We start from the raw sequence: 17,532 nt of genomic DNA on the forward strand, positions 1-17,532 counted from the left end.
ATATTTATTTTAAGGGTTTAGTTCTCCTTTAAGAAGATTTCTGCAATAAATCTGCTATGTGGGCAAAGTTGCCTGAGAGTTTCCATCCAGGTTCTATATAATCACAATGTTTACTATAAATACAGGTATGGGACCTGTTATCTAGAATGCTCAAAACCTGGGGTTTTCTACATAATGGATCTTTCCATAATTTGGATCTTCAGTCTACTAGAAAATCATGTAAACATTAAATAAACCCAATAGGCTTGTTTTGCTTCCAATAACGGTTCAATATATCTTACGATGGCCATACACAGGGAGATCCGCTTGTTTGGTGATGTCGCCAAATGAGCTGATCTCTCCCCGATATGCCCAACGATCGAAGGCCAAACAGGTTGTCGAATCGCGGGACCGCATCAACGATCGTTTTCTGGCCCAATTTCGGGCAGATATTGATTGGGGACACCGTCGGATGGCCCCACACACGGACCAATAAGCTGCCGACTCGGTCTGTCTGCGAGTGTATCGGGCCATTCGTTTGGATCATGTACAAGGTACTGTTTTGATAAAATGGAGGAACGGGATTATGAATCCCATAACTGTACTAATGTAATTGTAAATGTTCAATTAATGCATATTAGTATTAGCATTTTATTAATTTTGCAAAAAAAACAAACAAGTTTTTTGTGCAGATCTGCTTTAAGGGAAAGTATAGATTCTCTGAGGGATACAGGAGGGGGAAGTTAAATGTCACATCAGAAATTATATAAAGAGGAATAGGTATGATGGCAGAAGTAGTCAGAAACAGAATGTTAGAATAACTTTGCATTCACTTAATCCATCATTGTTGAATTTGGCCAAATACCAAACCTGCTCCAAAAGATTCAGTCAAGTACTGAACTGTGCAGTAGAAAGAGTCTAAATCCTGGGAAAAGTGCTAAAGCTAGGCCTAATTTAAAATAAATCCTGGATACAAGTATCCGTTATCCAGAAACCCGTAATCCCGAAAGATCCAAATTACAGAAAGTCCATCTCCCATAGACTCCGTTTATCAAAATACAAAAAAATTTCCTTATTCTCTATAATAATAAAACAGTAGCTTGTACTTGATCTCAACTAAGAGATAATTAATCCTTATTGGAAGCAGAACCAGCCTGTTGGGTTTATTTAATGTTTACATGATTTTCTAATAGACTTAAGGTATGAAGATCCAAATTACAAAAAGATTTATTATCCGGAAAGCCCCATGTCCCAAGCATTCTGGATAACAGGTTCTATACCTGTATATATATTTCACTGAAAATTAAGAAATAGTGAATAATGTACCCACTACTGTAAAATATAAAGAAATAAGTCACCAAGGAGCAACAAGACCATATAAAGGTACGAGGTTGAAGCCAATCATATTTTACAAAAGGCATTCAAATTATTTTTTATGATACACAAGTTTTAGTCATGAAACAGAAATGACACAAGCACCGATTATAACGGATGACATATAAGGATCAAATTCACAGGATATTGATGGTTCTTGTGTATTAAAGGTAGTATTAGTAACATAAGAATAAGAACAACAGTACCTATTGATATTAAATGATAGTACCACTACAAACGGAAACAAAAGTGCATTACAATGCTTGATTTTAAGTTGAACAAACTTGCAGACCTAATAGCCTTTGGCTAACAGGTAGCAAGAATTAATGTCCCATTTTTCTTGCTACTATATATTTGGTTACGCTCACTCGGCCTCCCAACATCGCCCCTATTTTCACCCCATTAATGACGGCTCCGCCAAGGATTTCCAGCTGTAAGGCCAAAGAGAAATAACGTGATTTCATTCTGTAGCGTACTGAATGCATTACAGTAATGCACAAATCAAGAGAAATGACTTGGTTCGGTGCGCTGGTGTTAAGAACCTCAGACTTCTGGAAACAAATTCCCCATTAAACTCTATGAATCATATCCACATATTCTGTTCTATTTTTACAAGAGTTGTGTAATGTGTCACCATTTCGTCAAGAGCAATAAAAACAAAGAGAATCGATTTAAGAAATCCTTTCTGTTCCCATGGTAAAACGGACTTAAATAGAATAAAATGTGATTATGACTCAGTTTTAAAAGAATAAAAGTATTAACTGCAGGATATATCATGTGTATTGCAAGAGAGATGAGTGCCGGCTGGACCACATTATGGAGGAAAGAAGTTACCGTATTTGTTCTGAAGTGTTGTTTGTATCATAAACAGGTGTAGGGTGGTAGAGAACAGGGCCGCCATTAGAAATCCGCACAACAAAAGAATATTTTTTTAAAAAAAAAAACCTTGGTGCTAGGGCTCCCCTTACAAGTTAAAAAAAATTGGGGCCCCAAAAAATATTTTTTTAAAAAAACATTGGTGGCATAGGCCTATAGAATATTAAAATAATACATTGGTGGCCAGGGCATTTAAAAAACAAAAACAAATTGGTGTTCAGTAGAATTGAACTCATGGCTTCAGGACTTCAACTTCACCTCCTTTCGTGAGTTTGGGTCTTTTCGCCGCTCCAGGACTTCAATTTCAGCTGTTTTTGTGACTTTGGGTCTTTTCGCCGCTTCAGGACTTCAATTTCGGCTGTTTTCGTGACTTCAGGTCTTTTCGCTGCTTCGGGACTTCGGCTATTTTCGTAGCTTCGGGTCTTTTCGCCGCTTCACGAGTTTGGCTTCGCCTGTTTTCGTGGCTTCGGGTCCTTCGGCTGTTTGGCTTTTCGGCACTTCGGCTGTTCGGGACATCAAAAAATGGCCTCAGGCTTCGGCAATCTCAAGGGGGGCCTCGCTCTTTCAAAAGTGCAGCACAGTCGGGCCCCCCTTCGTGCACAGCCCGGGACACTTGTCTCCCCTGACCCCCCCTGAAGGCAGCCCTGGTAGAGAACACTGGGGAAGAAAGTTAAGTCCTCGAAATGCCAAGCCAGGGCCTGGAGAGGTTCACTAAGCAGTATTAGGACAATGACAATTAACACAAATGTATCCCATTTTTTATTAAAACAAAGTCAACCTAACTCCCATCCACAAATGTAACTAATTTATCAAAAAAAAAAAAAAAAAACAGCTTGTTAAAGTCAGTAAGGGAAAAGTCTCAACAAAATTGTGTGACAATTCAAAGAGTACGACTTTTTCCAATTCAATGCCTGAATCGTTTGATTTTTTGGAGTTGTTGCCCAAAAACCCTGACTTTTTTGGATTACCATACGATCATGATGTCAAGAAACATCTTCAAATTGTAAAAGGGACATCTGCCATGACCTCGACAGGTTTTAGCTGGAGTATTTTCAGATTTTTAGCAGCTTTGGGGTATAATAAATCTCTCTTTGAGAGATTGCTCCAGAAACCATCTTGATTGCTAAGGTACTTAGTCTAGAATGCCAGGCATTTTCCTATATACAAGTAGAGTACTAACCCCACTGCCCACCTGCCAGAGGACTGGTGTGCTCACCACCTTGCCTGGAGCTACAGTACTTTGGTTCTGACCTATGCATATACCAAAACTGGTTAGTAATAGCTAGTTAATTCAGAGCGTATTCCTCTGATCTAAAGTATTTCCCACATGCAGATATCTGATGAGCTTGCAGAGCCACTTTTTGTTTTTTTTTCTACTGAAATAAGCAATTTCCTGTCCCAAGGAGAAGTGAACCCTCTCATAGCCTAGGAAGACAATCTATTACCCCCAGAAACAATTTCTCTATAAAACACACTTAACATGAAAACCTGGATGTTCAACTGGAAGTTCTCATGCACCTGTTCCATGGCCTGTTGTGTAGTGGTAAAAAGTCAAAGATTTACGACACTACTATGTCCCCAATCCTCTGGTAAAGGGTCATGCAAGTATCCCATCTGAAACCATAGCCTCTGGCCTGAGAGAATGGAGATGGAGAAACAGCTGAGGTGGGAGGTCTTATATAAATAAAATCCAGTAAATGGAGACCCACTGACATTGTTAGAAAATTCAATATTGGGGTTAGGTTTCATAAAGTATGCATCTGTAGGCTGGTGGCAAAGAAAACATCTTTTGTGCAAAATTTGAAAAATCTGATATGCAATGAGAAGTATTTTGTGTTTTATATTATGTGAATCCCACTTTTGCATCACTTGTGTCACTTTTTGTCCATGGATGGATATGGCTATAACCTATTGTTGAGGACCTACTTTCCAAAGATTAAGGGTACATCCAGAATGAACAAATTATATAATAAACTTGGATCTACCAATAGTAGTTTGGCAACAAAAAGTTATTAAAAATATATTCCAAGGCATTCTATAAAAGTTAAAAAATTAGTTTTTATTTAACATCAAGTATTGAAAAGTAGGCATACAGACCAATTGACGTTCCACCTTACGCGTTTCGTACCCACCGGTACTTATTCATAGGCATTACTGTTGTTCCATTTGGTCACAGAATTTAAACCCCAGGAAATCCCTCCCAAAAAATTTTTAAAACCAATAACATGTCGCCACCTCGTTGGTTTTAAAAAAATTTGGGAGGGATTTCCTGGGGTTTGAATTCTGTGACCAAATGGAACAACAGTAATGCCTATGAATAAGTACCCGTGGGTACGAAAGGCGTAAGGCATAACGTCAATTGGTCTTTATGCCTACTTTTTAATACTTGATGTTAAATAAAAACTAACTTTTATAGAATGCCTTGGAATATATTTTTTTGAATTTGATACATGTGCCCTTTGAGCTGGGGGCTATATTCCAGCACTTTGGCCCTTTTTGACAGGCCTTACAGACTGCAGCAGTTGGTCAGTATTTTTTCTTTGAACACAAGTTATAATGCAGTGTAAAGGCGAGGTAGGAGAGGCAATAGTGAGAACCATCCCAAACAATAGTGTGCAGACAATACAGTTTCCACACTGCTTCCCATTATCCTACAAAATGTCTTTCACGTAATAAAATAAGAAAAAAAGGAGCAAAAGCAGAGACTCGATATTTAAACTGCTTTCAATGGAACTTGCTGTCATGACAGCTCTGAAAATTTCAACAAAAATCCAACAAGATGACTACAAGTGGAGAGCATGTACATGTCATAGTTCAGTGTTCAATTTAGCAAAAGCTAATGACTCTCCTGAAGAGAAACTTCAATTCTTTTGAAAAGAAGATGTCAAGAAATTGGAAACTAGTCTTCCTGATCCTCAGTCTGTTAGAAATAACCAGAACTGTAAAACTTTTTACTGTAAGATAACGGGTTTGCTTTAAACAATAGAATATTGGCAAACGAAATGGAATGGATCACCAACTGTTTTCATCTTATTGATATAAAAGTGTTAAAATTATTTAACTCAGGCCAAAAGATTAACATTAGGACATGTAATAATGGAGTATTGAATGGGAGTTGGCACACTAGAATATCTTGACTGACTTACTTCTTATCTCAAACATCTGATAGCATTAATGTTCACAGATACATCAGATCCAGACTCACATTGGTGCCACTGTGATTAAGCTACACAGTGGCACCAATGTAAGTGAAACAATCCATCAGAACATGACCCAATGTGCTTCCTATGGGGAGAACATATACTTCCTGACTCCAGAGTAAAGTGAAACAGCTCATCTGAAGATGACCCAATGGACTTCCAATGGGGAGGACATTTTCTTCATGACTCCAAAAAAGGCCACCAAACCACTTCATGGGATCAACTTTGTTCTGAGTAACCTTCTATTTGATCACTTGCTGAAAAGGCATCCAGTTATTTCTTAAAGTCAACTACCGGTAATGTACATTATTCTGTATCTGCCTGTAAAACATCTCAAGGAGAAAATTCCAAAACATCACAACTTTCCCTGTAAAAATGAAAACCTTCTTTGCACTGTAAATAGCACCTAATTTTTTTAATCTTGTATCCTCTAGAAGGATCTATGGGTGGATTAGGCATAAATTAGTTTATGGAATAGTCCTTTTTTAAATATGTATATTAATAGTAATCATAGCACTACTTAAAATCCTCTTCTTCAGTGTAAACAATCCCAACCGGGCCAGTCACTCTAGATTAATATATAAATATACAAGAATTCAGCATGGTAAGTTAAAAAAACATGGCAACTTGCACGCAAACTGAATGCTCAGTTACAGTTGAAAATTACTCCTTTAAACTTCCCAAGGATCTCTTATACTCCAGTGCTCAAAACAGATAAGATAATAGGATGAGGCAAAAATTGATGCAACCCTTAATGCACCAGCTATTATTTTAAGCCCTCCCCCATTTCCAAGATCCAAACCTATAATTTTTACCCTGTCTTTCACCATTGCTTTCTTCTTAGCATTCTCTACAAGCCAATCTTCTCAATTTCTCAATTAATCTCTTAGCTTCTCTATTATATGACTCAAAAGTTGAACAATTCCTCCTTAGCCTCAAGAACGAAACTTGGTTGTTCTTATTTGCACCAAAACTGGAGAAGTCCATTTAGACTCCATTAATGGAGAAAAATAGGTGCATTATATTTGATCAAGCCACTCATAAAAGGTATTGGTTTTGTTCTAAAGTGAGATCTGGGCACATCTGGGAAGATTTTTACCTATTAGAATGTGGATGTGGGTATAAGGAGCGTTCGCAAGACCGTGGGGTCCACGGGAGCCATGTGGGACGATGTGACGTTCTGACGCCGATCTATCAAAACGCGTGTGGCATCATGGCGATGGCGTCAAAATGGGCAGCGTCAACACGCATCAGCCTTCAAAAGGACGCCTAAGGCCTACAAACATTGCCCGATAATAGGTTCTACCTTGTGTGTTCCTGGGTGCCCTATATTGCTAATTCTACTGATTTTGATCCAGACCTTGGCCTGTTATATCTTGTATTGAACCCTTGCTACCTGAACTGACCCTTTGCCTGGATTTGACTTTGTTATTCTCTTAACCCCTTGGATACTAGAACTGTGTTAGGTGCCAACTGCTTCCTCCTTGGTCCTTAATTTTGACCTGGTATGTTAATTGCATGCCATAAGTGGTATCTTTTTTCTGCATGTTTTTTACCCATACCTGTCAGCTGTCTTCCTCTCATTTTCATGACGGAACATGAGTTATGTCCCTAACATGCTCGTTATACTATTAAGACTAATCGCCTGGTTAAAGTTCCCCGAGGCTTCATCATTGCATGCACAATACTTTAAATAAATTGTTTGTACGATTTTAGACTATGTGAATGTGCCTCTCTTATTTTGCTTGTTTAAACTTTTAGGATGTCATGAGGAAAACAAAAATATTTTATAGCTTCACTAGACAGTATCATTGCTATTATCTGCTTGATTTATTTCTCCAGATCTATACTTTGTGGCACTCTAGTGGTAAGAAAATGCACAAAAACAATTAGCCATAATTATACTCAAAAATTAATCTTACACAGTGCTTTCAGTAATGGGGATATTGTGGCTTTGTATTTGATTATTGTGCAGATTAAATGAGCAGAGTATAAGGGCATGGCAGCCAGAGCAATGCTCCACTATAAGCTGGAACAGATTTAAGCATCCACCAAAGGGAAATATTGGATTTGCTCATCTGGCAGAGTCCTTTCTTTAAAGACCTATGTGCCTCTGTTATAAAATTCTGCAATTTCCCTGAGAGCCTAATTAGGAATGAATCGTTCTCAGCAGACCTCAGGGCATTTCATACAACTTAATGATTCTGAATGTTGGAAGCTCTGGAGTATTCTGGGAAAATGTATCTCATGCTACTTCAAACTGTTTTTATTTATTACCGACAGAAATAGAAAGAATGGTGGAAATGAAGTGGGGCTTTAGTAAAACAGCAAGAAGTCTACTGGGATAACATCCACAATGCAGACACAGCCCTGAAACTGTATTTTTCTCAGTTCTAGAGCATTTATTATGAAGCCAATACTGATGTTCATTTCCAGAAGTCTCTTTGATCCATCATCTCTCATCGCCTTCCCTCGAGAAATGATCAGTGGTAGGAACTGGAATGCTTTATCCTTTTCCACTGATGGAATAAGATAACCCCAAACAGACACATGGCTTCTAAGCTAATACATTCCTTTAACCTATTCATTTTAAATTCTTTATTCTACTATTTCCAATTCCTTGTAGCTCATCTCATAAATAGCAAATGCATTACTCTTTTTCTGTAGCAGAGAACCTAGCCTGGTTAGGGTGAGAAGGGCTAAAAGGAGCCAAATAGCCCTTCACGTGCAAGACATGGAGCATGAAGCCTTCAGAAAACAGAAGGTATTTACTTGCCTTGTGCCATATACATAGCACTGCCTTAATACCAAAAATGAATGTTTAACTCTGACATAAGGCATTATGGGTGGAGACATGCAAATCACTTCTTTATGTCCCTTTGGCCAACTATGGATCCAGAACTGCTGGTTTTATAGCACAGATAATAGTTCAGAGCCATATTGTCACGGTCGGCACCCTAAATCCAGAACCAATGCTAAGCACCCTGTTCATGGCTCTTGCTTCTGCCTTTAACAGCCGCCTTTCACCTCAGGAGGAGCCCTCGGCTAATCGGATGCCACCAGGTTTTATAAAGAGAGGTGCCAAGCTAATGGTTCTGGACGAGCAATGGGGCACAAACGTAAAGCAAGTCTTTTGGGCAGAAGGTCACAGTACAAGGCGTAGGCAGAAGGTGTAGTCAAATCAGGCCAGATCGGTGCAGGCAGAGTACAAACAGAGTCAGACAGGCAAGGGTCAAACCAGGAGATCAGTCAGAAGGGATACGGATACAGGAGTCGGTTACCAGGCAGGGTCAGGAATACAGAAGTCAGAAACGTCCAAAAACAGACAGGGGTCACAACAGGTATCAGATAACAGAAGCTTTTCAGCACAGAAGCAACAGGAAACTCACAGAGAAAGATCCTATAACAGGCACTGAGAAATACAATTTGTCACTTAAATACGCCAGCGTGCATGCGCCTACAAATAAGCAGAATGCGCGACACGCGCGCCCTAAGTTACCGGCAGGGGAAGAAGAGGAGCGGCCGCACCACTAGACCACCAGGGTGAGTACTGACTGTTACACATATATCTTCTCTAATAATAAATAAATTATATTTTCTGTAATAATAAAACAGTATCTTGTATTTGATCCCAGTTACGATATTATTAATCCTTATTGGAGACAAGCAATCCAATTGGGTTTATTTAATGTTTAAATGATTTTTTATAAGACTTAGGGTATGGAGATCCAAATTAAGGAAAGCTCTACAACATTTAATAAATTGGCCCATTCAACATGGTTATTTTTTTTAATTTGCTTTGTTATGGTGCACCTATTTTAGGGCACAATTCACAACACCACTACAAGCTTGGGCTACAGCAATTATATTTTACCATCTCTGAATATAGATAGGTTTTAGTCCTTTTTCTTTACATATCAAACCTTTTGTTGGTGTGTTTGTTTTTTATTTTTCTATTAAGACTTAGGGGGTTATTTACTAAACTCCAAATGCAAAAATCACGAAAAAATTGTGATTTGTTTTTATAAAATTGGAATTTATTAAACCCCGAGGATGGAAAAGTCCGAATCTGAAAAAGGACCACTTAGTTGTCCAATTATCGGGGACTGCCTGGAGTAAAACACTTAACCCTCAGGGTCTCTACACTTACCTAGAAATCCAATATCCAGAAAGCTCCAAACTACAGGAAGGTCATATCCAATTAAGTCAATTTTAAGGAAATAATTAAAATGTATTAACATGATTTCCTTTTTCTCTGTAATAATAAAACAGCATCTTCTACGTAATGGTTACTAAGCTGCATGCATCCATTTTGGTGGTAAAACAATCCTATTGGGTTTATTTAAGGTTGATCCACATTATGGGAAAACCCAGGTCCCATAGCTGTATTTTAATTTAAATTACTAATTTTAATTTTGTTAGATTTTCCGTCATTTGTTTCTGCTAAAACAGGCCAGTGTAATACCCTTCCAATTAAAAAAGTGATGTAAATTATTTTATTTAATATTACAGAGGAGTGCTGTGGCTTGTCAGAAATTTGATTCCAAAGATTGGCGAGTTTTTATTCTTGGCTTTAAAATTTGAACTTAGTTTATGCAGTGTATATATATATATATATATATATATATATATATATATATATATATATATATATATATATATATATATATATATATATATATATATATATATATATATATGTAATATTATATAAAGTTTGAGGGTCAAATTGGTTCTTGAAATGGTAGGCAAGTGGGTTTCTTATGGAGAGAAGAGACAGGGACACAAAAAATGGCGCACAAAAATCTTCATATGGTATTGTCTCTCACAGATGAGATTGTAGTTTTCCTACCAAAGCATACCTCCCAACATTTGGAAAATGTAAAGATGGACGAAAAGATTGGCGGAGCGTAGCATGGTGAAAATGGTTATGGAAAGTTTAAACACATTTCTGGGGGTATTAGGGTCATGTTTTATGTTTTATTACAGTTTTGCTTATGAAGGTGTAATTGCCCTTTATACTGCAAGTCTCAGTTCCCCCAAGAGACCTTTGTATCTTATTAGTTACAGTTGTATCTAACTGCAGGTGCTGAGTATTCTGGGCTCTCTGTCAAAAGCCTCTTGTTTAGTTAAGTTTTAAAAACATTGTCAATTTTTTTGGAGATCAAAGATAAATGCTGGACATTTCAATAAGACTCCAGGACTCTGGGCTGAGTTGTCAGTGAAAATCGGTACAGTTGGAAGGTATGTCCCAGGGCCTCTCCAAGACTCCCTGCTGCACTTCACTAAACACTGATTTTATCCAGGCACAGTCACAGGTACTCACTTTCTCTCTGTGTCTCAGGCACTTAGTCTCTCTGCATACCTCCCAACATTTTGGAAATAAAAAGAGGGACAAAAAAGTTGCTGCAATATGTTTGACCATGTCCATTTTTGTGGCCACACCCCCTAATTACCGTATTCATTGTATTCATGAAAGTTTGAACATATTTCTGTGGTTTTTTTCAGTTATTGCAGTTTTGCTAATGAAGATGAGTTGACTTTTAAGCTGTGAGTCTAACTTCTCCCAAGGGACCTGTTATCTAATTGTTACAATTACTTATTTGCTTATCTCAAAATTGTTACAAAGGTATCTTATCTGAAGTTGTGGCTGTTCTGGGCTCTCTGCCAAAAGCCAACTAAGTTAGAAACGTTGTTTCTTTTTCTTGCTGTTCAGTGCAGAGAAAAACTGGACTTTCCAGTACAAATGAGGGACTGTGGGTTGAGCTGTCAAAAGATCGACTGTCCCTCTAAAAACGGGACAGTTGGGAGGTATGTCTCTATGTTAGACACGCTCTGTATCTCAGGCTCTGCGGGCATCTTGGTCATCTCTCAGGCTTCCTCTCACACACTAGGTACAACCAGAACCTTGTCTCTCCTCCAACCACACAGAAGATAGCTGTCTCCTCTACTGGGTCGGACTGGTTCCAAACCGGGTTCCAAACTTTAGGGGCCCCACGCACATACACATGTGTTTTGCACATATTTTTTTGGGGGGGGGGCTGCAGATCAGGTGATTGGGTCTGGTCCAGAGGGGGCCCATGAGGGCCAGGGCCCACCAGGTTTTTTTCCCAGTGTCCTGCCAGCCCAAGGGACCCTGCTCCTCCAGACATCCAAAGAAGAGTCCATAGGTGTTGGAACGCACCCCTTTAAGCAGCTCTGCTCTCAGCTGCCACCTTATTACCTGATTGGGAGGGAATATTAACCCTGTATGCAATAGCAGTCCAGTTGTCGGCAGGATTAATTGAAACACAATAAACTCAGAAAAACCACGCCAGGATTTGCAGCTTTTATTAAACTCGCTAGAATAGCTCTTTGAAGTATCTCTCCAAAGGGTAAGCAGCAAAGGCACAACTAAGGGGTTGTATTTATTATTGGGTCACTGGTGGCGTGCCTTAGAGCTTCAAGAGGTAATTAATATAAAATACATTTCAAAAACAGCTTTACAGCACCCCATGGATAATATTATGAAAACCAAATGTTTTGGAAGCAGTTAAAAGGCATTATAAAATATACATGTGAGCCAAAGGAGACACAGTATCTCATCAAGGGAAAAGAGAGCTTCATCTTATTTTGGTGAGTCAATTCAGCCAGTCACAGCCTTAATTAGACCAACTACATGCTAAACTTTTACATTATTATTTAATTGCATAACATATCTGCATTCCTACATCCATTCTGCACAACATATTTATTATTTATCAGAATAGGGGGATACAACTATTATTCGGAAGCATTTTTTTGCAGATTATGGGAAAGCGCCATTGATTTTGGACCAGTACTTAGTGACGTGTTGATGCTTATACAGCATATTTTACCAATTCAACAATATAGCACTTCCCACTTATATATATTTATGCACACTCAAGCGAACCCTTCATATATTACGGTGTATATAAAGGGAAAGTAAGTGGAAAATAAACCCTACTGCACTGAGACAAACTGTAGGCTAGAGTCCTGCACAAGTTTTAGGAGACCCACATTCCTCCTGGAGGACTCTATTGTAGGAATATATAAATATATATTGCTACATTAGTTTTGTATCAACGTAATACGTTATCATTAATCACTACGTATGATAACAATACATTTGTGCAAGAATGGACAAAATCCTATGTGGTATCATCTTGTTGTCTCAGCTCATGCCAATAAAATAAAGCCCATGATTTCATCTGAATACCCCATACACTAAAGAATTTGACTATTGCTAAAATAATAAAGCATCAAAAGAATCTGATTAAAGTATTCAGAGGTTTCTCCAGCAGAGAAAATATATGACGATAGCTCTGAGAATACATATCCGTTTCAAAATGCTATACAAATATTAATATAATTCGATGTAAATGCATTCTTCTCTACTTAAAGGGATAGGGTCATGGGAAAATTTTTTTTTTCAAAAAGTATTAGTTAATAGTGCTGCTCCAGCAGAATTCTGCACTAAAATCGGTTTCTCAAACGAACAAACAGATTTTTTTATATCTAATTTTGAAATCTGACATGGGGCTAGACATATTGTCAGTTTCCCAGCTGCTCCCAGTCATGTGACTTGTGCTCTGATAAACTTCAGTCACTCTTTACTGCTGTACTGCAAGTTGGAGTGATATTTCTCCCCCAGCAGCCTAACAACAGAACAATGGGAAGGTAACCAGATAACAGCTCCCTAACACAAGCTAACAGCTGCCTGGAAGATATAAGAACAACACTCAATAGTAAAATCCAGGTCCCACTGTGACACATTCAGTTACATTGAGTAGGAGAAACAACAGCCTGCCAGAAAGCAGTTCTATCCTAAAGTGCTGGCTCTTTCTGAAAGCACATGACCAGGCAACCTGCGCCTACACACCAATATTTCAACTAAAAAACGATATACTTTCTGGTTCAGGAATAAAGTTTTATATTGTAGAGTGAATTATTTGCAGTCGGGTGAAACCAAAAGAAAATGTGTGGTGCTGTGTGCGGACGATTGTGCATGCGCGATGTGTGCAGATGTTCGCGCTTGACTGCGGAGTGCCGTTTCTTGCGCATGCGCACACCGCACCGGTTTTATTGCCGTGCACAGGCTCCTCCAGATTTGGAACCCAGTGGGCCCCAAATGCGCCAATCTGACCCTGCCTGGGGAAGTTTTGTATTAAAAGTTTTCGTGGTTCTTACACTTAAATCTTGAAATTTTAGAGCTCTTTAAAAAAAAAATTAACTTTTAGAGCTTTGTGGAAAAAAACAAAATTCCATTGTTAGTAAATAGGCCCCAAAGTGTTTGCCAAGATATTTCATGGCCCAGTACATGTGTTTTAGATACATGTTGACTTAAATGAATGAAACCTACCAAATTCATAATTCATCATCTTTTGTCTAGAACAGTATGATAGCAGGTTTATAAATTGTTAAATATTTCTGTATATTCTCGAGCAGTACAACAATAAATTACTGCAAAAACTGAGGTTAGATTTCAGGCTGAGAATCCTTGTCTCAGCTCGCTGTAACTGTCAGCTCTCCAGGGACATTGCTGCCACTTGGATCTTCTGTATCTACAAGTCATCGTGTAGTTTACAGGTCCCAAAGAAAAGAGAATAGCAGTGAGAAATACGGCAGAAGCTGAAGATTTTCTATGGCAAAGGCTTTCAAAGCTGAAGTGAATTCTAATGAAATGCTATTATTTGATGTGGCGGAAGCCTCCGAAGCTTTGGAACATCATTTACACGGAGGAGCATTGAAGGGTTTTAGATAACACAACCATTTTACAAAACCAACGTTGGAAGGAATAATGATGATTATAGGTTTGCAAATGGATATTTTAAAAAAACAAATATATATAAGACATGACTAGTGATGAGCAAAACGATCCTGTTTCGCTCTGACAAAAAATTCACAGAATCACTGAAAGTTTAGCGAAATGGCTCATTGACTTTAGAGTCAATGGGCATTTTTTTCGATGTGTTTCTTATCTTGCGCCAACACCAATGGGCTTTATTTCTGTTACCAAATGAACTGGAGCCATGTATTTTTTACATTTTTTTCTCATGCTAAATGCTTTTGACTCAATGGCCATTCTTTTCTCACCAAATGTCCACGCAATAGATGTTATTGCATATAGACGCTATATGCAATAGAAAGCTATATTAGCCAATTGTCAATGAGCCAATAGGAACAGAGAATACACAGGCAGAAACAAGCATGCTTGCCTCTGATTGGCTCCTGCTGCACACATGGGACTGAGCAGTAAGAGAGGGACCAGATTACAGCAGAAACTAAACAAGGAGCTGAGTGAGGCTGCAGAGGAAAATGGATTGATTAAAGGGATACTGTCATGGGAAAAAACAATTTTTTTTCACATGACCAGGGGCAGCTGGGAAATTGACAATACGTCTAGCCCAATGTCAGATTTTAAAATTGAATATTAAAAAATCTGTTTGCTCTTTTGAGAAATGGATTTCAGTGCAGAATTCTGCTGGAGCAGCACTATTAACTGATTCATTTTGAAAACATTTTTTTTCCCGTGACAGTATCCCTTTAATTTAACAACAGTAAGAATAAAATAAAGCATGTATACTGGAAAGTTGCTTGTTTTTAGAGATTCAATCAGAATTTCTTAACTTAATGTGATGACTTTACATCCCCTTTAATGTTAGGCTAGGGAAGGTGTTTTTCAGGAGATTTGTCACCATGGTAGTGAAGGTCTAACTGTAGGCAACAAATCTCCTTGTGTGCCATCACCTTTGATGTTTCAGTTCTACTTCCCCTCTCATATTTTTTGTCAGCTGTTACAGGAACAAAAGTCTTACCTTATATATGTCCAGGAAGCCACACTGATAGTCAAATCGAGTATATAGTTCATTCAACATGCTGATTACTTGCATTGGAGTGCACTGGGCACAAACAGCAGTGAAGCCAACAATGTCGGAAAAGAGCATGGTGACATCATCAAACTTCCTGGCCTGAACAGACTTCCCTTCCCATAACTGCTGGGCCACATCTCCAGGGAATATTGAATAGAGAAGATCCACGGTCTTCTTCTTCTCTTCTTCCAGGGCCTGGTGTGTCTTTTCTAAGGTGGCTTTCAGTTTATCCATTCGTTTCTTAAGACCATCTTGAGCTTTAGCTTGCTCGCCAACTAGTATTACATCCCGCGTGGCATCATGTATGGGGATATCAGAAAGATGCAAGCCTCTCCCCATCAGTTCATCCAGTTTGTCAACTCGGGGGGATCCCAAAAACAAAATAGAACTGGACTCAGGAACATGAATCATTTGTCCTTTAACTTCCATCACCTTTAAGACAATATCACAAATAATTAATGAGATTACGAACAGTAAAGTTATCCATTCAAAGTAGAGCTTGCTCATTTAATCATTAGCAAGGCAACAGATGTACTCTAGATAATGGAAAACAGAAGCAGAGAGTGGTTATGCCTAGTACATTAACAAAGCTTGAGTAGGCTCCTTGGCTTCTACCACCAGTGCCACTGAGGAATCAGCACCAAGGAGCAGAAACTTTCCATCAAATTTTGCTGGTTTGTTAACTACTCTAAGGCATCATTTGATGTATTTTTCGATGTAATATACTATTACCAGGATTCGGTTCAGGATTCGGCCAGGATTCGGCCTTTTTCAGCAGGATTCGGCCGAATCCTTCTGCCCGGCCAAACCGAATCCGAGTCCTAATTTGCATATGCAAATTAGGGGTGGGGAGGGAAATCGCGTGACTTTTTTCCCAAAACAAGGAAGTAAAAATATTTCCCCTTCCCATCCCTAATTTGCATATGCAAATTAGGGTTCGGATTCGGTTCAGTATTCGGACGAATCTTTACAATTGCAAGCTTTTGGAGCACACAGGCCCCTTCGTCAGGCAAAATACAAATGAAAGCTGAAAAGGCACATTATATACTGTTAGATCACTGAAAAAGGGTTTATGGGCAATAAATTTGAAATTTACACTTAGACAGAGATAACTTGTAGAGATCATAAAAGTAATTAGGGTGGGTTGTAAATAGTCCAGGGATCTGGATTCAGTCAGGTCACATGTTTGAACTTGACCAAGACAGAATAGGCTAAGGTTAACACAACAGTGCACAATTAGGAATTTGACAAGAAAAAAGTGAAGATACAGGTAAGGGTTCCACTAGGTGGAATAACATATGGAACCAGAACTTATCCACTCCACACGTCCATAGCAGACTGTAATAAGAGACCAAGCTGTTAACTGCTAAAAACAAGATCAAAATCTACCCCACAAGTCCACTCCTTGCCACAATACCAGGGAATCAGTAATGCATTGCTTACAATACATTTAATACATTAAACATATTTATAACATATATATATATATATATATACATACTCAGGTTTGTGTATATCCATAAAGTTTGCACCATGAAAGGGCTCTTTTATAATGTCAAAAGCAGAATGCAAAGTACAAAGAATGGGCGCCACACATTTTTTCGCATCTCATTAAGGTGGGTAGGAGCGTGTAGGATTTGTTTTAAGCACATAACAGTTCTTCTATGTCTTTCTGTTACTCTTAACCCTTTATTATTATTATCATGCTATGAGATTGCTCCAATTCTGTGGAACATCCAGCTTGTGTAGATTGTGTTAAGGTTCTTACTATGGAGGACTATCTAATTTTCAAAATGTCATTAAATGGTGTTGTTTTAATGGTTTCATGTACAACTGGAATTAGCAATACAATGTTTAAAGGAGAAGGAAAGTCGTTTACCACTTGGGGGTGGCAAATATTTTTGCTGATAGGAGAACCGGCCCGGGTTTCAGGTAAGTAAATACATTCACTTCGGGGTGCCTAACATTTGGCATCCTCAAGTGGTAAACTACTTTCTTTCTCCTTTAAACCAATCTCAATTCCAGTTGCAATTTTTATATACTTTTATAACAATCTCATAAAAGTACACATGTGCAGAACATGCTGATTTTAGCTGCCAATTTGCCACCCTTCAGACAGAGTTTGCAGCATAGTGAGTGGCCCATGTATTGGACCTTCCTGATAGATATCTTGCTGAAAATCTTTATTTCAACCACACAACTGTACCTGATATTGTCACTTGTTCCACCTT

At 38.5% G+C, this 17,532-nt stretch overlaps 1 protein-coding gene across 1 annotated transcript in view; it reads right to left on the minus strand.

Annotated features, from left to right (window-relative positions):
* Positions 1–17,532, minus strand: part of LOC108704686 (guanylate cyclase soluble subunit alpha-2-like) — a 127,655-nt gene that overhangs the window by 42,824 nt on the left and 67,299 nt on the right. Inside the window, exon 5 of the mRNA XM_041582684.1 lies at positions 15,248–15,733. Coding sequence (XP_041438618.1) covers positions 15,248–15,733 — 486 coding nt within the window. The remainder of the gene's footprint in view (positions 1–15,247; positions 15,734–17,532) is intronic.

Source organism: Xenopus laevis, chromosome 2L (assembly GCF_017654675.1).
Source record: "Xenopus laevis strain J_2021 chromosome 2L, Xenopus_laevis_v10.1, whole genome shotgun sequence".
Classification (NCBI taxonomy): Eukaryota; Metazoa; Chordata; class Amphibia; order Anura; family Pipidae; genus Xenopus; species Xenopus laevis.